At 45.9% G+C, this 22,578-nt stretch overlaps 1 protein-coding gene across 4 annotated transcripts in view; it reads left to right on the forward strand.

Moving 5' to 3' along the window:
- Window positions 1–22,578, forward strand: part of SLC4A7 (solute carrier family 4 member 7) — a 422,082-nt gene that overhangs the window by 226,890 nt on the left and 172,614 nt on the right. For all 4 annotated transcript variants that reach the window (XM_086942128.1, XM_086942129.1, XM_086942126.1 and 1 more), the window contains one exon: window positions 16,693–16,799. In XM_086942128.1, the coding sequence (XP_086798254.1) occupies window positions 16,693–16,799 (107 nt within the window). The remainder of the gene's footprint in view (window positions 1–16,692; window positions 16,800–22,578) is intronic.

A 22,578-nucleotide genomic window follows, 5' to 3' on the forward strand; every position in this document is an offset into this window, starting at 1 on the left:
ATCCCTCAGGCCGATCCTGGACCTCAGGCCCTTGAACTGGTACATCCTCTCGGAGCACTTCCATATGCTCACGTTGCAGCAGGTGCTTCCCCTGCATCAACAGGGGGACTTCCTGGCTACGCTGGATCTGAAAGATGCCTATTTTCATATTCCCCTGCATCCTTCCCACAGGAAGTACCTCAGATTCACGATCTTAGACCAGCATTACCAGTTCAAGGTTCTGCCGTTCGGGGTCACCACAGCACCAAGAGTGTTTACCAAGTGCCTAGCGACTGTGGCGGCGCATCTCCGTCGCCAGCACGTCCACGTCTTTCCCTACCTGGACGACTGGCTCATTCAGGCAAGGACAGAACAGCAGTGCGTCGACCACGTGTCACGCACCATTCATCTCCTGCACGATCTGGGATTCTCTCTGAACTACCCAAAGTCCCATCTCCAGCCCGCCCACGTGCGACAGTACCTGGGTGCGACAATCGACACTCTGGCAGCCACCGCGCAGCCGAATTCAGTGAGAATCGCCAGTATCCAGGCGCTGATCCAACGATTCAGACCCCAGCACTCGCTTCCGGCGAGGGTGTTCATGCAGTTGATAGGCATGATGGCCTCCTGCATCTCCATTGTCCCGCACGCGAGACTACATATGCGTCCGCTTCAGGAGTGCCTTGCACGTCAGTGGACTCCGGCTCATGGGCAACTGACAGACCTAGTGTTGGTGAGTGGTCGGGCATACAACTCTCTGCATTGGTGGAATCCACACAACCTTTGCAAGGGCCGACCATTCCAAGAGCCTGTCCCACAGATTATCCTGACGACGGACGCCTCTCTCCAGGGATGGGGAGCGCATGTACTCCATTACACTGTGCAGGGACTATGGACACTTCAGCAAAGGAAGATGCACATCAATGTGTTGGAACTGATGGCAATCTTCATGGCCTTGAAGGCGTTCAAAGTACATCTGTGCAACAAAGTCGTGTTGATCCGGACGGACAACATGACGGCCATGTACTACATCCAGAAGCAGGGAGGCACGCACTCTCCACAGCTGTCTCATCTGGCTCAGAGCATGTGGAAGTGGGCCATTCAGAGGAACATCTTCCTCATGGCAGAGCATCTCCCGGGCAAAGTCAATCAAATGGCGGATCTGCTCAGCAGGCACAGCCATCAGATGCACGAGTGGGAGATACATCCATCAGTACTCCAACCGTACTTCCAAAAGTGGGGTCATCCAGAGATAGACCTGTTCGCCACAAAGGAGAACGCAAAATGCCAAAGCTTCGCCGCCAGATTCCCACACCCCCAATCACAGGGCAATGCGATGTGGATGAACTGGTCAGGCAGATTTGCGTACGCTTTTCCCCCAGCACCTCTGATACCGCTGGTGGCACGCAAGCTCAGGCAGCACTCGTTGACTCTCATCCTGGTTGCTCCAACGTGGGCTCGCCAACCATGGTACACCACGTTTCTCGAACTGTCCGTGGTACCGCATCAAAGGCTTCATCTCACTCCCAGCCTTCTGACGCAGAGCCATGGCGACATTCAGCACCCAGATCCGCAACAGCTCAACCTGGCGATCTGGCTCCTGAAGTCCTAGAGTTTGGCTACCTCAATCTTCCTCCCGATTGCATGAACATCATTCGGGAGGCAAGGAAGCCCACTACCAGAGCTTGTTATGCGTCTAAATGGAAGAGGTTTGTCATCTACTGTGCTAACCACAATATTGACCCGCTAGATGCTTCCATTCAAAACATCATTTGCTATCTTTTTCACCTGTATCAATGCAATCTGGCATACTCTTCCATCCGCATTCACCTGTCTGCTATGGCAGCGTACCTCCAGAATAGACAACACCTGTCACTCTTCAGGGTCCCTGCTATCAAGGCCTTTCTGGAAGGACTTAAAAGGGTCATTCCACCAAGGACCCCACCAGCTCCAGAATGGAACCTCAATGTGGTTCTTACGAGGCTGATGGGTCCTCCCTTTGAGCCACTGCACTCTTGTGAGCTTCAGTTTCTGACTTGGAAGGTTGCGTTCTTAGTAGCGATTACTTCGCTACGGAGGGTTAGCGAGCTGCAGGCGCTCACCATCCAAGAACCCTTTTTCCAGGTACATGCTAACAGGGTGGTGCTCCGCACTAACCCTAAATTCTTACCCAAAGTGGTATCCCAATTCCACTTAAACCAAACAATTGAATTGCCGGTGTTTTTCCAAAACCCAGATACGCTGGCGGAGCGCATGCTCCACACCCTTGATGTTAAGAGGGCCTTGATGTATTATGTAGACAGGACAAAAGATTTTCGCAAAACCAAGCAGCTTTTTGTTGCTTTTGCCACTCACCACAAGGGAAACGCTATCTCTAAAGCAGGGATTGCTAGGTGGATAGTGAAGTGCATTCAGATCTGTTACGCTAAAGCTAAGCGCACTCTCACTATCCCACCGAGGGCCCACTCCACCAGGAAGTTGGGGGCCTCTATGGCTTTCCTAGGTAACATTCCCTTAGAAGATATCTGTAGAGCAGCCACATGGTCTACCACACATACTTTCACTAAACACTACTGTGTAGACGTACATTCCAAACAACAGGCAGCTGTTGGTCAGGCTGTTCTAAAAACGCTTTTTCAGACTGCTGCAGCTGGCACGGGCGGCCGCAGATAATGGAGGGACTGCTATGTATTCTATGCACAGATATGAATTCAGCAGCCCACATGCCTCGAACTGCAAATGCTACTTGCCAGTATGCATCTGTTCTTGGCATGTAGGGCTGCTGACATTCATATCGCCCACCCTCCTCCCCGGCGCCTGTAGCAGCTGCAGAATTCATTCCTTTACATACATATGCTCATAGCATGGTCATCACTCACATTCTTCACTCCATCTCTGCCAATGGCTAAAAACAATCTGGGGATGGAGGCGATGCCCATGCGCACTGTAGTCCAGGGGAGGAGCCACCTATCTCGTGATACTTCGAAGACTCTTCCAGGACAACAATGTGCAATCATCCGGACCCAACACTAGGTGGCGATCTATGCACAGATATGAATGTCAGCAGCCCTACATGCCAAGAACAGATGCATACTGGTAAGTAGCATTTGCATTTTTATACATTTGCGGGTTAGTTCTCTTTTCCCCCATACAAACATCAGTTCAACACATATTTTAGGCCCCAAATTCTCTTAACATGGGTTGCTATGGAAGAAAAGAGTTAGCAGAGAAACTGCTAAGTACATGACTGACGAGTGGGTGTTTTGGGGGTGAGGACCAAGGTCTAGAGGGGCCCTCCATTTGCACCACCAGCGACACTGGGGCTACAGATTGCAGAGTGCAGGGGCCAAATGTTAGGCAACGGGGCCTTGGGTTTGGGTCTGCTGACATGGAGGCCACTTGCTTCTGGGAGCAAAGCTCCTGGGATTAAGGTCCGCACTGCAGAGGCCAATGACTAACACGGGAGCTGCACCACCAGTAGCACTGGGACGACAGGGTGCATGGTGCAAAAAGACGTTTGGGTCCCTGTGCGTTTCAATAAAGACATTGGTTGTTGCAAAGTTGCTTCAGACTCTGGCAGGGAGACTTCCTGAAGGCTGGAGAGGTAAGTTTGGTTCTGGAGGGGAGTGGGGGGGGGGGGTGCTTGGACACAGTTGGGTGGGCCACCCAAAGCCCTGTGGCGTCTGGTGCAGAGGTGTCTTCTAGCGTCTGGTTTTCGTTCCAGACATGGTCACGGTTGGGGGATGGGGACACCCTTCAGGATGACTCTGGTGTCGTCTCGAAGCTTAAGGAAGGTCGGGGATCACCAGATCGCTGGGAAGACCTCCTTGTGGTGTCGGGCCACTCTAACTTCGGCCGTGGGCATCAGATGCAGAAGGGTGCAGAATCGCAAAGTTGCCGGAATCCAGATTCTGTGGGTCAGTCTTTGCTTGCGAAAATTCTGGTGCTCTTTGGAGATTGAATCTGTAAGATGGTTGCAAGGTACGTCCTCAGAGCTCCGTGAGTTGCTGGCTGCTGGATTCACTGGTGTTCTTGCTGTAGGCAGGTCGTAGACAGTTCAGTCTGGTGGGGCTGGGGACAAAGCAGTTGGTGACCTCTTCCTGGGTCAGCACAGCTCTTCGGTCCTTTTTCTTTCTTCCTCGATTCTGGGAAGGCAAGGTTCAGGGTTGCCCCTAAATACTACATTTAGCTAACTTCAACCGGTATTCAGTTCTGGACCAATGGCTGCCTTCCTTGGGGTGGGTACACCTCCTTTTATGCCACCGTCCCGTGGGTGGGGTCATGAGCCTCTTCCTTATTGGCGGAGCCCCCCTATCTTCAAGAAGGAGGGGACTGAGATGTGTGTTTCACCTCGCCACCCCACCTTGAAGGGTGGGTTGGCAACGGTGGGCCCACTACTCTTTCGAGCTTGGTTTTCCCATCGATTCTCTCACCCATAGTGGGGGCCAGAGCTGATGGGCGGGGCAAGTTGCTGGGGGTTGCAAAAGTCCGGGACCGCTTTCAAAGGCGGCAGGCCTTTGAAACTTGCCCTTTCGTGGACCCAGCCCTTTTTGTGAAGGAGGCATGATGGCCTTGGTTTCTGGACCCAGAGAGCAAAGGCTCTCTACCCAGGGGTCCGGAAACCTGTCTGGTTGGTTGCAAATTACAGGCTGCCATTCACGAACCACACCAGGGCTGGTCTATTTTCAGGGGGCATCTCTAATATGCTCTGAGTGCAATTTACATTAACCCCTTCACTACGGCGGCTATTCCGCCGCAGTGCTAAGGGAGCGGGGCGGCCGCGCGTCGGCCGCATGCTGGTGACGGAACCGCTCCGTCATCAGCCGCGGTTGGGCTGTGCTCATGACGGAGCGGTTCCGTCATGGCCCCGCCCGCTCAATAGAACGCGCAGGCGCGGCGCCCTGGCCATGACGGAACCGCTCCGTCATCACAGCACCACAGCAGCTGATGACGGAGCGGTTCCCTCATCAGCATAGAAAGGGTTAAGTCCAACATGGTATCAGTGTGGCTTTAATGTGCTGAGAAGTTTGCTACCAAACCTTAGTTTTTAGTAAGGCAGTTATGGAGCTGTGGAGTTCATAATGAACAACTCCCAGACCATATACTCTTGATGGTTTAACTGCACTTACAATATCGAAAAATGGACTCTAACACTGTAAGGGTACATGGCTTATGCTCACCTCACCTTAAGGCTAGTGCACCCTGCTAGAGGGGTGACTTACCTAGGCCTTAGGCAGTGGGTTGCAGGCTTTGCACACATGGATGTGTGCCATGTTGACTCTTCATTTTTCTCTGCACCAAAACAAGTAGCCTGAAATGGTGGCCAGGGGTGGCACAATAGGTGCTGCAGCTCTTAGTTGCCTTTCCGTTGTCACAGTGCCCCTGGCACCCATGGTTCCGTTTACAAGGGACTTACCTGTGGCAAGATATGTACCAATTGTGGGTTTACAGTTAGTCTTGGGGAAAGAGCACATGCCCTGGGAACTTGATTGGCAGGGACCCAGAACACATCAAGTCAGGTTACATCAGATGTTGGGCATAATGTGGGGGGTGGGGGGGGGGGGGGGGTGCAAAAAGGGGCACTTTGCTACATGTGGTCATTTATTTCCTTAATGACTTGCTGCTGAAGGTGGCCTCTGCAGTTGGTGTCTTGCTACCTGGAGACAAGTGTCAGTTTTCTGCCATCCCTGGGGTGTTTGATCAATGTGCTAAAGTCCCAAAGGCAACCTATGCAGATAATCATTTCCTTGGGCTTTCTCCTGAACACAACTGAATACCAATCTTTTACACCCACTTAAAGATTCGGGGACATTCAGGTTATGATTCTGACTTTTCAGGTTCACTCCTGAGTACTGGTGTCTGGTTCTGATGCTTCTTGACTTCATGCATACTGCTGGCCCCTACAGTCAAATTGTTATGTGGGTCCTGAGGTGGAAAGACCCTTTGATCCAGCTGTGGGTTCAACACAGTCTGCCTATCATATAACTGCAAAAACCACAGTTGACGGACAGAATGCAGAACAATGTCATACATTCACCCCAGTACAGAGATCTGGGCCTAAATCCATCGTGTTTTTGCACTCCACACCACCCCAGTTCAGACATGGCCATATGCAAATCAGTCTGACCCTGTGCCTCATGGGAACAGTCCAGCCCGAACTGCCAAGCCATGCCTTCCCTGGACCGGAAACAAGCTTCCGAGGACCGGTTTCTGGCATTCCAGCCGTCTTCAGCCCGGCTTGCTTGAATCCAGTGGTGTGAAGTGCATGGGACTCACGTCTGAGCATACCCATCCCACTCGGGGTGACAAATGCAAAAGCCACAGTTGATCAGTTTTTTGGAAAAGGCATTTTGGGACCTCCAGTAGTGTCTATCAGACACCCACCTGATTTATGTCAGTATGTTCTCCCTATCCCAAACCGAGTTTGCAGTAATGACAGATGCATTATCTCTGGGTTGGGGTTATCAAAGAGGCGGTGGATCAGGGTCTGTGGTGCCTGGTGAAGCAAAGACACCATAGCAACCTGTTGAAGCTGCTTGCCATTCAGTTGACACTGACGTCCATCAAAGGGAAGCCAGTTCAGTCCTGGACTCCAGTGTTCTGGACGCCTTCTCGCTCCTACCACTTCTGCCCTGTGTTTTGGCGTAACTCACTTGCCTCAAATCATGCATGTTGGCTCCAAGCAGGGCCTGAGAGCGTGTGGTTCTTCAATAGCCTGGGTATCTGTGCTCTTAGGGATGGCCTCCTGTCTCAGCCACAGGAACGGGCCCTCAACTCGAATCCCCAAAACTAACACCTCCATTTGTGAAGATTGAGGTGCACCGATTGGATTTGGCTGCAGAATTAGTGGATGGTATTCTTGCGACTAAGTGCCCATGTACTAAATCTCATTATTCTCTCCGTTGGGCGAAGATCATGGGCTGCTATGGAGAATGCCAAGTTAACCCGTTCCAAATGAACTAGTTGATCCCTGGCCCAACAGGGTCTGCTGAGAGCAGTCTTAAAGGTCACTTGTCGGCATTTGCAATCTCTAAGTCAATCTGATCAACCTTCGTTATTCAAAATTAATTGTGATGTTTTTTTTTTTGTTTTTTTTTTACAGGTGTTCACATGTTACCTCAAGCACCTTTTATTATGCTTCACTGAAATCTTAACTTGGTACTCCCCTTTTTGCTGTGAATGACCTTCGAGCCAATACACAGTTGCTCACTAGTAGCCAGATGCAGAAAGGCTTTTTGCAGTCTCAACGTGTGAGAACGTGCCTCTTTAGACACAGCCCCCCCCCTCCCCCTCACTTTTTTCCTGGAAAATGATGTGTTTTTTTTATTGAAAGTGCACAGGGTCCATGCACAGCAAGTCCCTTCTGCCAGAGCTCCTTCTCTAAAAACTGTCCCACAATTGGCAACTTACCCCCTGTAAGTCCCTAGTAAATTGTACAATGGTAAATAAGGCATTGGGACTGAAGAGGGTGCCCTAGGGACCCCTCACCAAACTGCCAATCAAGCCTACATGGCCTTGGTGCAAAACGACAGTCGACATGGCACACTCTTTAGTAAGCATGACTGCCTACGGTATAGGTAAGACACCCCTCTAGCAGGCCTTACAAGCCTTAAGGCAGGGTGCACTATACATCTGGTGTGAGCATATCTGCATGAGTAGATGTACCCCTACAATAGTTAAGTCTATTTCTTAATATTGTAAGTGCCGGTGAAGCCACAGCGAGTACATGGGCTGGAAACTTGACACCTCGAGTTACACTGCACCATGATGGTTTACCATCCCCAGGAGTGTTTGAGAGGGTGTGACCTAACTGCTTGAGCAGCCGACCTCGAAGCAGAGGAACCAGGTTCGACTCTCAGCTAGGACGCTAAACATCCTGTGATTCTGGGCAAATCTCTTAATCTTCCTTGCCTAACAAAAATAATTTGTCCATCTGTAACGCAACTGGTGGTCATGTAAAGCGCTCTGATTCGGGTCGAGTTTGCGCTATATAAAACTAAAAGAAAAAAACTCCTCAAACCCACACAAGTGCCAGTGAGGGATTTATTGAAACGTGTACCCAGAGGATACCTCAGAGATGCCCCCTGAAAACCTTGGTGTGGTCTGACTGGCTTTAGGCATCCCACCCCCACCAGATACTTTTCTAGAACCGTGGGTGACAAGCCCCTGCTCTCAGAGGCCAGAGACCAAGCCCATCCTGGGTGGAGGTGCCACACCTCCTCCCCCAAGATGAGCACAATGCTCGAGAGAGGAGCTTCAAATGCCTTAAGTCTTTGTAATGCTACCCCAGCCTCTGCTACTAGCAGCATATGGCAGCCCCCGGTTCAAAGCCCCACTTTTGGTTGGAGAACTGGCTTGAAAACCTAAGTGAGCACAGGTGCCCCTCCCATCCCCCCCCATTGCCAACTCCACCCCTCATGTGCTGGAGGCGAAGTGAAGCACATTTTTCCTTGCCCACCATCTTGAAGATGGGGGTACTTATCCAATCAGGGATATGTCTGTCACCCTCCCAGAGGAGGGCAGCATAATAGTGGAAGTAGACACCCTGGGGGAGAAACTCATTGGTCCATACCTGTAACACCCCTATATCTATTATTTAGGTGGCACCCCAGACACTGAAATCCAAAATCCTGACTACTTGAGAAGAGCTTGACACTAGAGCATCGCACCAACAGAGAAGATTACAGACACCAAATGATTTTACCCCAGGCCTCCCGGCTTGTCTGCAGTCCTCTATGATCCTGTGCCAAAGACAACCCATCCTGCAGCCCAGCAAACTCTAAAGCCTTGGGAGAACGGACTGACTGCTTTCGACAAAGACCAAAATCTCCAGTGGACCTGTCCATAAGAAACCAACTTTTTTAAAGAGCAAAGACCTCTGCTCTGAGGAACCACAAAACCACTGCTGGATCCACCTTTGCACCCGACGCCTACCGCCATGGTCCAAGGGGCCCACCGGTACTGTGAGTCCACAGTGGGCTGACCCTTGCCATACTCCACCTCAACCCCTGCAGCCTCAACTCGAAAACTCACCCCTGACTTCAACCTGCCCGGTAATACTTTTCTGACGCCTAAGGACACCCTGCACCATAACCCCCTGGGTCTTTTGGATCGTGACCAACAGTGTCCCTATATCCCATAGCTTCTCTACTTACTGGGGCAGCTGTGGGTTTTCCTCATCCGGCCTCCTAGCCTGAGCCTGCAGCCTTTTCTCTAAACTGATCTCCCCCCAATGGTTTGCATTTGGTACCAAACACTGTGTTGGCACTTGGCAGCCCATTTGCCGCTGAGGGTTTAAGTTTGGTGCTACCTTTTGGCCCCCTTGCTTACCTTAACCCTGGGTTATCAAAGAGACTGGGGTACCAAACCATGTTGCTCACCTGTGAGCAGCATCTCTTCGATTAAACCCTTTATCAATTGTATAACATTGGTGCCAGATTTCGAACTTGAACCCTGCACCCGGCTGCCCTAGTGCTGCTGGAGGTGCAGATTTACTTCTAACCTGAACGTAGCCTGGGGCTGATTATTCATCCTGAAAACCAAGACTAAGTTGGATGCTTACCTACAAAACAGCATTACTGTTTTCCACCCATAGGTTAACATTGCTGAACTGAAAATTGCAGTGTCCGCTTAAAGTGAAAAGTATTGCTTATAAAAAACGTATTGCTTTTTACGTGTTTCTTGGTCTTAAAATAAATCCTGAAGGTTATTTTTATATAATTGGTGTGGGTCTCCTTTTTAGGTCTTGCCTGCGTGTGCTGCACACATGCGCAGTCTCGCTGGCAAGGTTTTATGTTTTTGAGGAGCTTTTGAGTATCAGGCTTTAAGCCCCACCCCTCTTTCCCATTGGCCGGCATCACCGTTTATGCTACACGGTGGCCTGCCATTAGGAAAAAGTTTTGTCCAGCGTAAACTTTTCTCTTTTACAGACAGCCCGCTTGGACGGGCTAGTCTGACTTTCTCCCGTCGTAAAAGCTTTCTTATCTTTATGGGGCCATGTATTCCAAACACATGGCCCCATAAAGACAAGGAAGCTTTCACATTGGACTAAAGTGATAACGGGCCATGCTTACTAACTCTCCCAGGTCTCCTCAGTCAGAGCTCTGTGTCCCTGCACGTCAAACCTGTCTCTTACCATCTCCTTATAACAGCACAGGGTCGCAGGCACAGCTGTGCCAATGAACATCAATAGGGCAGTGGCGCAGCAAGGGTGCATAGCATGGACACCAATAGGACCATAAAAATACCCCCCTCCTTCCCTCGCTTGCAGTGGAAAGTTAAACAAGGCCATAACTGGAGGCCAGCGGAGCTCTCTCAATCCCGAGCCATAGCGCTACGACCTCCAGATACAAGCGCTGTAATTGTGCAAAGCTGCCTCGCTTGCATGTTTGGCCAGTGGACCTTAACCCGATTATGCTATTCGATTGCTAGGACACACTCAGAGCTCCGACCGTGCACCTCAGATCTGACCTGTAGAAACAAACAATACAAACTTTTACCATTTCTCCTCAGTAATGTACTGAAACGCGCCTGCTATTTAATAAACAAGACCTACACAATCATGTTCTGTCCTGCCCTGCTCTGCTCTTCTATTATAGGGGTGCACGCAGCCCTCTGCCAATACACCTCAAACCTCTAACTCCACCTCCACTATTGAGACCCACACAGCTCTTAGTGGTACCTCAGTCGGGCGCTTCTTCCTACCACGCTCCAGCCGCCTTGCTTCCTAACATATCGCTGCCGCTCTGTTCTGACTGCTCCTCCCCCCTCTGCCCCCCTCCCTTCACTAAATGCTTCTCCCGCACAATGGCGCCTTCCGCTGATTGCATTAATTACCCGCCTCATTGTTAGCTGTTGACGGATCCGCGGCTGGTGCGGCTCATTCCCGGAGCTGGCAAAGGCGCCTGCTCCCCGCCACCCTCGAGCACGTGCAGGACACATCCTCCCTCAGAGCGGCGGCGGAACAGAGTGTGCCGGCTTTCAAAGGCTGACACCTCGTCTCCTCCTCTGGGCTTGGGGATGCATGCAGCGCCCTCCACACATCTAACTCTTTTATCCCTCCTCACTCTCTTTTATCCCTCCTCCCCCTCATCCCTTGCTGGCAGTTTCTTCTTCGGGTGGGCGAGAAGTACCATTCCAGTGCATATTTTACATGCACACACTCGTCCATACGAGGTTAGAAGGCAGCGCAGTAAGATATTTTTGCCTACCCAGACAGTTCTCGTGTCTCATACAGGCTTGAAAGTTGCTTTACAAATTTGAAATCAATACAGTAAGGTGCAATATTAGACACCCTAAAAGGTAACATCCATGTCATTTAAAACAACAAAAAAGTTCCAACCTGCATGTCCTCCAGTAGCCCTCTGGTCTTGAATCAAGATGAAAACAATTTGAATTTTGTTGAGTATCTCCTCTCGCTTGACCCTGACCTAGCCAATAAAATCCCAAAGGTCACCAATTGGTCAGGCTGAGATGGGTGCCAAGACCTTCATGGTGAAAAGCTTCAGTGGCCTCAGCTGCAGTTAATAACCCTATCGATGATGCAATAGAGACAGGAGCGTAATTGATGTTGGGCAAGAAGTTGGATGCGGTAACCGCTCAGCAGTGAATTTCATTATTTGGAGTATTGCTATGCAAGATATTGAGGCTGGTTAGCAGCAGCTTAATGAGAATACCTAGTGTACCACCTTTTCAGTAATGGAGGCAAAATGTGTAGTTAGTGTGTTGCAAGAGTCAGTTGTGCAGATGCAGTAGTTTTTAGGTCTTGCTTGCGCTACATAGGAGAACTTTAGTAATTGATTCAGTTTTGGCCCCAAAAAACATGCAAACGTGGCTTTGCTTTCAATGGCAACGCGTGCATGTTTGGTGATTCCCTTGTGGGAGCGACCTTTGAAACCATCTGTTTCAAAGGCACAAGCTCCCTCCTCTCTTCCCCTCTCCCTGCTGCCTCCTCCTCTCCTCGTCAACGCGACAGGTAATTTTACCATAGGGTTCGGCAACAAATTCCCTTGTTCAGCATTGCCAATGGAGCTATTACCTTTGTCAATGTGTAGCAGCACAATGGCGGCTGCACGGCACGCACAACTCTTAATTGTTTTTATGTGCCCCAACATTTTTAAGCATCCCTATGCTGCTCCTAATCACCAACAATGGCAGCCAGCAGCGAGCAGGATCAGGGGTAGCACGCTGCCCTGCCCTTACAAAACAATTTTAGTTCGCGCAGAAGAGTGGGCTGCATTCCATTTGTGCACTGCCGAGACCCAGGGCTGTGCATTGCTACTTCCATTCCATTAAAAAAACGGCATGTCCTTTTGTAGAAGTTGCTGCAATCCACTTTGTTTTGTATGTAAGGACAAGGTCTCAGAGAGCCTCTGTGCAGCAACGACCCCTGAATACCGCTTGATTCATGCAAACTCAGTGGAACGGTTGGGGCACATGAAATAAGCACATATCTTGGGTAAGATTACTTACCTGCGTTCATATTTTATTGATTGATATGGCGTGCTAGGGGTTTCTGCCATGTATATTTTACTTTTAAGTAATGGAGGTACCAAGAAGTGTTCTAATTAACTAGTTACTAAGGACTTCATCCACATTCATTACCTGTACTTCATGGGCGTTCACATTCTATTTATTAACACTGCATGTTAAGGGCATCATGTAAATGTATTTGTACTTGTAAAGCGCACTGCCACCCCATTCCGGGGCATCCTGGCGCTGTACTCATACCGCTGTGGAACCCTTCCTGGCTTTTCCCTGTGAAATGTCCACTCCTGGGCACCCCCAAGGTGAAGCAAGGCATCCCAGCGCTGTTGGGGTCGTTGTGGAGATTAAGCAAGCCATTGCCCAGAGTTGCAGAGTGGGACCCATGATTAGAATAGGCGGCGAGAATTATCAGGTCCGAGGAAATTGTGCCCAATACCCGCCGAGGCGGGTATTGAACCCTGGTCCCGGGCCATACCTCTGCATCAGGGTCTGCCACTCTAACCATTGAGCCACACTTCTCCAAGTCATCTCTGGGTCAAAAGTGCAGCTACTGCTTCCTTTGATTTAACAAAATATACAGCAGAGTACAAGGTACAAGCAACCCAAAAGTCCCTAAGTCTAACCATTTTGTGAGGGCACACCACTTGGTGTCCGGCTTCATGAGCAGTACATTCAGTAACTCTGCTCTCTTCTGTGATTAGTTGGGGTCAGGAGAAGTGCCACCCCAGCTGCTGGATTTACTTTAGGCTTTAATTAGCTCTTCTAACTAATGTTTGCTGAGCCTGCTTTTTATTGGAACCATAACAGCATATAGGCAATAATAGTGTATTCCTTGAAATAAAGAAAATACTTAAATGACCCCCACCCTGTCGAACAGATCTGTGGTAAGCCACACTCGTTCCCAGGACTATCGCTACTGGTTTACAATTGGCTGTTAGATTATGGATTGCTGTACAGAGTTATATTACTTGTTATGTTATCAGCACATGTGACTGCTGTATGACTAGACTACGGCATGGTGAACATTCTCTTGAGTTGTGATTTCCTGTAGCCTGTTCCATTGTATCTTCCCAGTTTTTGTCTGAACATTAGAAAATAAAAAGAGCATTATCGCGTTCAGGTGAAGATGTTAGTCCATTAGCTCCATTTAGTCTGTTTAAGTGTCGCAGAAGGTGCATGGTTTGTAGGTTCTTGTTTCTGGTGCTCACCAGTGAATTTGTTCAATTGCAAAATAAACAGTTAGAGGTGAGGCAGAGCAAATAATGTTTACACCCTTGAGGCAAGGAACAGACAATGTTAAAGCAATGGGGCTATCTGTTTGGATATACCAAGTAAAATAATTGCATCTATGTTGACAAGCACAGTAACCCATTGTTCAACATTGCTTATTGTGCACAGCTTTGTTGGCTTGAGGGAGATGTTGAGACAGGTCTCTATAAAAAAATAAGGGTGCACAGTAGTGTAAAAAAAAGTGTGGAAGAGTAATCATGGGCAAAGCTTGGCGGGAGAATAGAGCTTCCGTGACCTGTGAAACTCTATGGCACTCGGTTTGCCAGTATTATGTTTCATGCTATTTTAGGTTTGTGTATCTTGCTGCACTGCAGGTGGGTCAGAAGCACTAAAAAAGCCTTTCAGGACAACACTTTCATTGTTACTGCTGCATTTACAATGTTATTCGGAAGAGGGTCCTAATCACTTTCATAAAGTAAAGATGTTCTTCAGTACCCCAAATGATACTAAATACCCCAAATCAACTTACACAGCTCAATCCAGAGCTGAACAGCCATTTTAGAGAGAACTTGATTACTTGAACAAATATTTAATTTGTGAAGAAAAAACAAGCGAATGCCACTAGACTGTGAGCCTTTTTGCTAGAGGCCTAGTAGGGCACCGGGCGGTTAGTAGTTGGTTTTTAACGCGAGTATTCTGGTTTACCACTGAGGTTGCTGGGCCAGCACTACTCTCGCACTGCAGTTGCATCATCGAGTTGCTCCCATTGGGCACTTGACTATTTCTAACTTGTAATACTTGAAGAGGTGGTTCATGGATTATGCACCCATGTTGTCCTTTAAGAAGGTGCACAAATGTCTACCAATTTATACCTGCTGCATAGAAGGGGCCAGATTGAACTCCAGCCTGGGAGCAGTCTTGCAACTGACGCTGGTGTCTCTTCATTACCAAGCCTTTATTACCACACTGGGATTATGCAGGGGGTCTGATGGATGATTCAAAAAGGTACCCAATGGTAGCTGACCTATCAAAGTGCCTAATTACTGTGACGTTTTTTTATAAAGCACCTATACCGGACATTTGCTAGTCCAAAAATCTTTTAATAGACAGCTGACTCTGTTACTCAATTCCGTGACCCGCAAAAGATGAAAGTTGGGTTTGTTTTGCTCTTGCAATGTGGCGAAGCTGACCATAGCAGAGGACTTAGCAGTGTGCTTTTAATTCGTTGACTTTTTCCTAGTTAGGATCATTTTAAGTACGCTTAATTTTCTTTTTTTGTGATGCTCTCCCAGTTCAAACAAGAAGTCTATTTATCAATCTCTCGCACTTCCAGCCCTCTCATCTCACCCACACTGCCCCTCATCTCGTCCTAACATTACCACTGGCCACTCTCACACTCCGTCTCCTCTCTGGACTGCTTGCTCACACATGCTGCCTTCCTCAACACCCCTCTACTCTATACCACTGCACTCTACTTTGCACTACTCAACTCTACACCAATGCACTCTACTCTGCATCACTCCACTCTATACAGCTCCACTCTACCCTGCACCACTCCACTCTGCACCAACTTCACTCTACTCTGAAGCAATGTACTTTGTGCCACATCACTCTACTACACTATACTCCACTTTGAAACACTCCACTCTATGCCATTGCACTTTACGCCTCTGCGATCTACTCTGCACCACTCTACTCAACTTTACTGCACTCTATGCCAATGATCACAGCACTTCACTCAAAACCACTGCACTCTTCGCCAATCTACTCTACACCAGTGTACTTTACTTGACTTCACTCTAGTCCACTCTACTCTAACACTCCACGATACTCCACTTTATCATGCTGTACTCCATTACTCTATGCCACTCCACAACACTCTGCCACTCTGACACTACTCCACTCTACAACGCTTTATGCAACTCCCTCTATGCCACTTTACTCCACTCTATTATATAACACAACTCCACTCTACTCCAGTGCATCACCTCCACACCAGCACACAACCACCACCTCACTCTGCCTTTGGATTCTGGCCTCTGTTGATTCTCCCCTAGTGTCAGTTTGCTGCTTGTGTTTTAATTGTGGTCCTATTTCCCAACCTCCACTGATCCCCTTGAAAAAACAAAAAACTATAACGAGTATTGGAACAGGCAAGAAGAAGTCGCCAGCACTGCAAGGACAAAAAACAAGACCTTTTAATATTCTTTCTTTAATAGGATCTTTCAGTTGTACATAATGTCTTCTTGGTTATATTTAAGGTAACAAAAATGCTTAACACTTTTATATTATAACTTTTCAACATACTGTTCAAGTAACACACTACTCTACAACATGACTTAAAAACATTGACAAAGCCAATAGCTCTGGCTGAACACTTATAAGGTACCAAAGGCGAGACCTATTGGCTATGCCAATGCTTGTTTTGCTTTTGCGGAAGGCATGTAACCCTACTCCTTTACACTAATGAATTTGCCTGTTGCATCAGTGTTGACACAATGTACTTGCAGTAGCCGTTGTATTTCAAGTTATGCTATCTGTTCTAGGACACGCCTGCCAATGATAATGAATTAACAGTTTTTTCTGTGGCATGTGATTTTATGCCAATTTTGAGTAGTTTGCTTGGTAAATATTGCTATCATGCCAGTTTAGTTGTGCTAATGAAATTATCAGCATGTGTTGCTGCAGACTTCAAATAAAGAGAGATTTCAAATGGAAAACTTGATCGAGGGAGCTAGTTTGCCTAACCATACCATAAATATTGTTTGCCACAGTCTTTATTTCCAGCTCACTGATAAACCACACCCCACACATATAGGACTAAACATTTGACCAGTTATGCATAACCTGATGTTTAAATGTATAGCATTGCTTAAGTATTCTCTACATTCTATGACCTCTGTGGCCATCTAGCCCTCGTATTTTTCCCTTTGTCCCACTATTTAAGGGCAGTGTCCCACAATATCCTGATAATCCATTTTCTATGTTACCATATAGGAAAAGAGGAAAACACCCATGTTTCCTAATGGGTCCCCCCCAATGGGCGAGGTGTTCAAAGAAGAGGAGCCCCACCAAATAGGGCCGGAGCTACAAAGGAGTGGAAGGTGTGTTGGTAAACTGTTTTTTTTTGTTTTTAATCTGTATAGGCTTGCATTTTTGTTAAATATGTGCGTGTTAAGTTGGAAGCAGATTTAGATATGCATCATGGTTGTATAGCAATACATATCTTATGCAGCTTTCCATTGACTGTCGATGGAACTCATTTGGGACAAAAGGAGGTCCTTTGTGGATTTTTACTCTGATGACGGAGTATGTTTAAAACAGCAGCACTATTGAAATAACTCGTTTCTGGGCTTTTTCCTCCTATATATCTTTGAGGTCCTAGAGTAGAGCTTATGGTATGTTCTTCTCTATGGCTCCTACGGATTAAACTGCTACCTCTAAAGCACGCTTCACAATGTAATTGCTCTGTCCCTTCTTTGTTCTCCTACAATGGATATGATCAAACAGGACTATTGCTAGAAACCGTATTAAAGTTGAAGTGTCATTACACTCTTTGGATCTATGTGGTCTGTCTTTATAAGCATTTGCAATCGAACCCTGCCTTTTTTATGACAGAGTTGCTATTGGCAAATTACACCTGCATTTGTTTTGTAAATGTATTTTTATAGCAATTTTAACAAAAACTCTCAGTAAAAGTACAAAACAAATTGCTAAATTTATATTCAAGCCCATCCTTTCCCTGAAACCCTGGTACTTAGTACGCCCTAATCCTTTTCCACTTTAATACTTTTTCTGATTTTGAGGGTCTAGAAGTAGGTATTACTAAAAGATTTGTCATTGCAGACCCACAATTTATTTCCCTAGCTCTTCGTTTTCTTGTTAATATTAGTTTGCTGTGGATTATAAATTTACCTGGCAGTGTGGTTTAAGTGGCTCCATCATTTGCCATGAACTTTGGTAGTGACACCTTTTTGGTGAATAAAACCAGAGTGCTCCAACTGGCATTTCACTTTGTTTGCCTTACAGAAGTCTCTTAAACCCTCACTGAAGTTGGATTTCCGCATTCCTTTCCCTCCTATTCAAAAATAGAGAAGGAGTAGGAAGATTTTATTGCTATTAAATGAAGCCATTCCATTAGTTTCCTTTAATTCTTACTGTATCTGTCCCTCCGCACTTTGATATGACACTGCTCTGAGAGAGAACACATTTCTTTGCAAAAAGTAGTAGTTTATATAGTTTATGGATTACCGTCCTGCTGTGCTGTGGGACTAGTAACCCCTAATACACTACTTGAACTAAGTATTTTGTAGACAAATTTACCTGTTGCTGCAACCCTTGAAAGATTTTATATTGCTCTCCCTTTTGCCTCCTGATTATATGGCCTCAACTTTAGTTCCATCACAAGAGCATTGTAGTAAACTCTTTTTGGGTCTCTGGATAACTATGTTGAATATCTTCCTGGTTTATATTTTTCAGGTTATCCTGATTGAACCTTATCCTCTCCCTTCAGGGTATTTGTAACAGATCCCTCGCCACCACCTCAGTCTTTCCCGCTTGAGAAAGTACATTTGTCGCTTCTTCACAAAAAGAAAACCACATTGGCAGCCACAGTTTTCGTCTGATCTTGGTTACCTTTTCCGTTAAAGGTTTTTAGAAAAAGCAGTCTGCAAGAAGCTTATCACTTTGGGGAGTTTATCCATATTTTTGGCACTGACCGATCTGTTTTCAGGCCTTCACATAGCATGTAGACACCTCTGGTCTTTGTGCTTCATGACCTCCGAATGTAGACCAACCATGGCATAATAGATAGTGTCAAGCCTAAATGATTAGATGTTTCAAGGGCGCTGGCATTAAAGCTAATACTTTGGGATTGATGATGTTCTTTTTTGGTCGATCACTCCCAGATAGTTTATCTTTCTCCCTAGTTTAGATTTTAAAATAATGTATGCAGTTCTGTATGTCTCCTCATTAAGCCCAACACATTTTAACCTTTATGTTCATCCTGTGGTGGAACTTATTTGCTCAGCCAGCCTCAATTTTGTGTTGCAGGTGGCATACCTATTTTAGTTCCATTTTAATGTTCTTGCCTCAGTGCTTTGTTTTCCATGAATGTATGCAGGTGGTAGTTGACCGGATTAATAAGATATCTTTGAAACTAAACCCAGATAAAACAGACCTTCATCTTTCCTGGGAAGAACAGGCGTCGGGCGTTATCAGCTGGCTTTTGCCTGCCCGGTTTGCCCCCCTCCCCCTACATGCACCTGTGACTCCTGTTCTTAATCTGGGTGTTCTGTTTGATCAAGCTATCTCGTACTGCAGATTGGCAAAACAAACTTCTTCCTGCTTCTATCCATTGAATCATTTGCTAAAGATCTTCTTTATCTGCATAGTCAGTCCCGCCTTTTGGAAATTTAGTCCACCTTACTCAAAGTACTTGATTGGATTACTGCAACTCTTTATGAGCTCAACTTTGTACCCTATACTTTGTACCCTTAGTTGTTCAGAATTCAAATGTCCGTTTTGCATGTGGTATGCCTGCCACTATCAAAGCTACAGTATTCTTTTCGAGACTGTATCAATTTTGAAGCTTTCCATCATCTAGATCCAGTTTATTTAAGGCAGAAATTGATCATATATATATATCTGGTTGTCTGCTTTAGTTTTCGAATGCATCGGTTACCTGTGCCCAAGTCCTGTCTTTCCCCGATCTGATGGAAGGTTTTTAACATTATTGGCCAGCCAACATTGACACTGGCTCCTTGCTCGAACTAGGACTCGTGACCAGTTATTTCCTTTTAGAATATCTTAAGACTTTGCTTTTCAATGGATAATTGTAATTTTCTCCTTCTGCTACCCTTCCTGAATCTAGGTAGCCTTCCTCATAATTGCATGCTGTGCAAATTAACTCCTGCAGTATGCACAGTGAACTAAACTGCCTTTAGGCACTGCCAAAGTGCCCATAGTGGTCCTGTAGAGCTATGTAAATTACAAAAAAATTATACCTTTCTGTATCTTTTTTTTTTCTTTTTTGTGTGTTTTGATGGCTGATGGCTATTGCAATGATACTGAGAAGGGGATCGATCCTGTTCGATACAACACACTTTTTTAATTGTCGTAACAGGATGAATTAATACCTCTTGTACCCATCTATGTTAATGACATTGAAAAGAGAATGGGTGCTCACATCTCCATACCTGGGTATGTGTAAATACTGTGTTTTTAAAGAAAAGAACTTGTAAGCGCAAAAAAGTAAGGCCTTGGATAGACCTAATTCAAAGAGCTTCACAAACGTCATTGGCTAATCACACCGTACATCTCGCTTTATAGAGCGAATTCCTCAAAAGACTGACAATTGTCTATAAGCATAATCTTAGAGAAGCTGGCTCTGGTGCCTATGGGATACTCGCTCATATTAAGCAGGGAAGTGAAACTTGCTATTTTATTGCAGTTCCAGAGCATACTTTTTTAACCTAGGATAGCAGGATGTTTGTTTTTAGTAGTTTAACGACCACATTTAGAGTTTTTCAACATGGTACTTAGTCAGAAACATGGCAGATGTTCCGGACACTATATTACAGGTGCATTATAGTCACTAGCACTCTGAATACTGCGGACGAGACATCCACCACTTGTTGACAGAGTGCCCTCTCCTCCAAACTCCAGTTAAGGTCTCCAAATGCTTCATGGTGTTATTTTCCTGTTGCACAACCTTTTGTTAAAGCATAGAAAGAGGGTGTAACCCTTAAAGTTTATCTGGGCTTTACGGTTACATCCTTAACAGTTCACTAGTGCTGCTGCTTTAATTTGTATATTTTAACAATCCAAGCTATTTTAGAAGGGAATGAATTGTCATGCATGCTTAATCTTTTATAGAAAATAGTCCATTTGTTATAATGTATGCTGTTTAAACATGTTGTAGTAATTTTTCTTATGCCTGCTTTACATTCATATCGTATCAAACTAACACCACTTAATGGGATACTGGACACTGTTTCTTAAAAAGCTGGTAAATCTTAGGTATTGATGTGGAAAGAATATCCCTCTGAAGTCTCTTCTCATAAGCACCTAGCTTTCTTGATTTGTAGTGACATCTGATGGCCAAAACCTCTTGCTTTGTCACTTTTCCATCTAGGTTAGCCCCTCGTTCCTCCTTGTATGCCTTCTCTTCTCCATTAGGCCCTACTTCGATTATGAAACCTGTGCATACATAGTAACATAATAGAGGAGCTCCTTTGCAGTTACTTGCTTAATAGGAAATACACATTTTGATTGGTTAATTTTAGCACCATTTGTCGAATCTGTATGGAAATGTAATTCATTTTAGTTTGATCATTGGGAGATTGCGTGAGTGATTGATGGTACAACAGTTAAAGTATTTGTCCCAAAACCGAGCTGTCTATGAATCTGTACTTTAATCTTTTGACGAAAGAATTGGCAAAAGTACATCTGTGTACTTCCAACTTGCTGCAAATCTTCACAACATTTTTGCAGTTTTAAAAACAATCCATGTGTAACTGGATGAAAATGTTTACATTTCAAACTTTTTGGATGGCCCCGGACAGTAGGAGCAGACTGGCTATTGAGAGCCAAACATACTCTAAATCCGTCAGGTTTGAAGTAGACAAAAAATACAATGTAGATGCTTTGTGCTAAAAAACAAAACAAAAAAACCCCTACCAAAAATAGCTAGTGCAGGATGAGATAGTGGAGGTTTATCCTGGAGTGAATCAATAGTTCATTCCAGAGGGCATGAAAGGTCTCCAACGTCTGCCCTGCCAACCAAAACCTGACTATATCAAGTATGGTAAATACATATAAGCTAAGCTTACATTAAAGCACTAGGAACCTTTTCAATTGGGTGAGTTGTGTTCATCACCTTCAGTTACCACAACAATGAACCACATTGCCTCTCAAAATCAAATATTGTTTGATGCAGCTGTATGTGCCATGGGCATTTTTTAATGTTCCCACAGTAACCTCTGCACATGCCCAGTTTCATGTGATAGAAGGTTTTGAGGTGACTTTGAACATGTACTGCTGAGGGAGATTAAATGAGCCAGTGTTTACAGACGGCTAGCTTAGCCACATGCACAAGCTGTTCTTTCTTTGGCTGATCATGTGGGGCGCCCTGTCAGAACCCAGTTTTTTGCACTGTTACTAAAGCATCAAGGGCTTTTTTCGCCCTGGGAGTAGTGTTCTACCTGTGCAAAATCTGTGCATTTGAACAAGAACTTGAATTTAGCTTGTCCACCACCAGAAAGTAAAAAATCCATGCAAATTTCTAGATCTAAGTGCTATCAAACCGTTACCAGGGAAGTTTCTTTAGAGCACAGAGGTCCAAAATGTGTTTTACTTTCTCAATGCACTTTGGAATGATTTTTATGAGTCCAATTCTGGTAATTATGTGGCCGTGATATTCACTTAACTCTTCTTTCTTAATACCCATCGCCGCATCCCAGTTTGAAAGGAACATGGTAATCCCTTAACACTTCATTTGGGTGGGTCATATGCAATTCAGTGTCCCATTTCACTGAATGCTCCCCTAACAGAGGTGGTTTGCAGGATACACAAGGGTGTGGGTGAATGCTTAGAAGGATACATATTGTTGAATGAACATCGCACTCTAAAATTTAGCAGCTTTTTAAGAAGCAATCGCCGGTTCCACCACATCTTGGTCCTGTTCATTGGGCTTGCTTGCATTACACAACCGTGTTAACACTTTGCCTTTGTTTCTTTGAGGACTGACATTTTAAAATGTGATTTAAACAAGATTGTCACCGTGGTATTGTTAGCAAATTGCACTGAATGCTTTTAGTTTAATTCCTTTTTAATTTAAAAATGTTTTCTGAGTGTTAATATAGTATCGTGATGTCTAGTGTA

The sequence above is a fragment of the Lissotriton vulgaris genome, chromosome 10, assembly GCF_964263255.1.
Source record: "Lissotriton vulgaris chromosome 10, aLisVul1.2, whole genome shotgun sequence".
Classification (NCBI taxonomy): Eukaryota; Metazoa; Chordata; class Amphibia; order Caudata; family Salamandridae; genus Lissotriton; species Lissotriton vulgaris.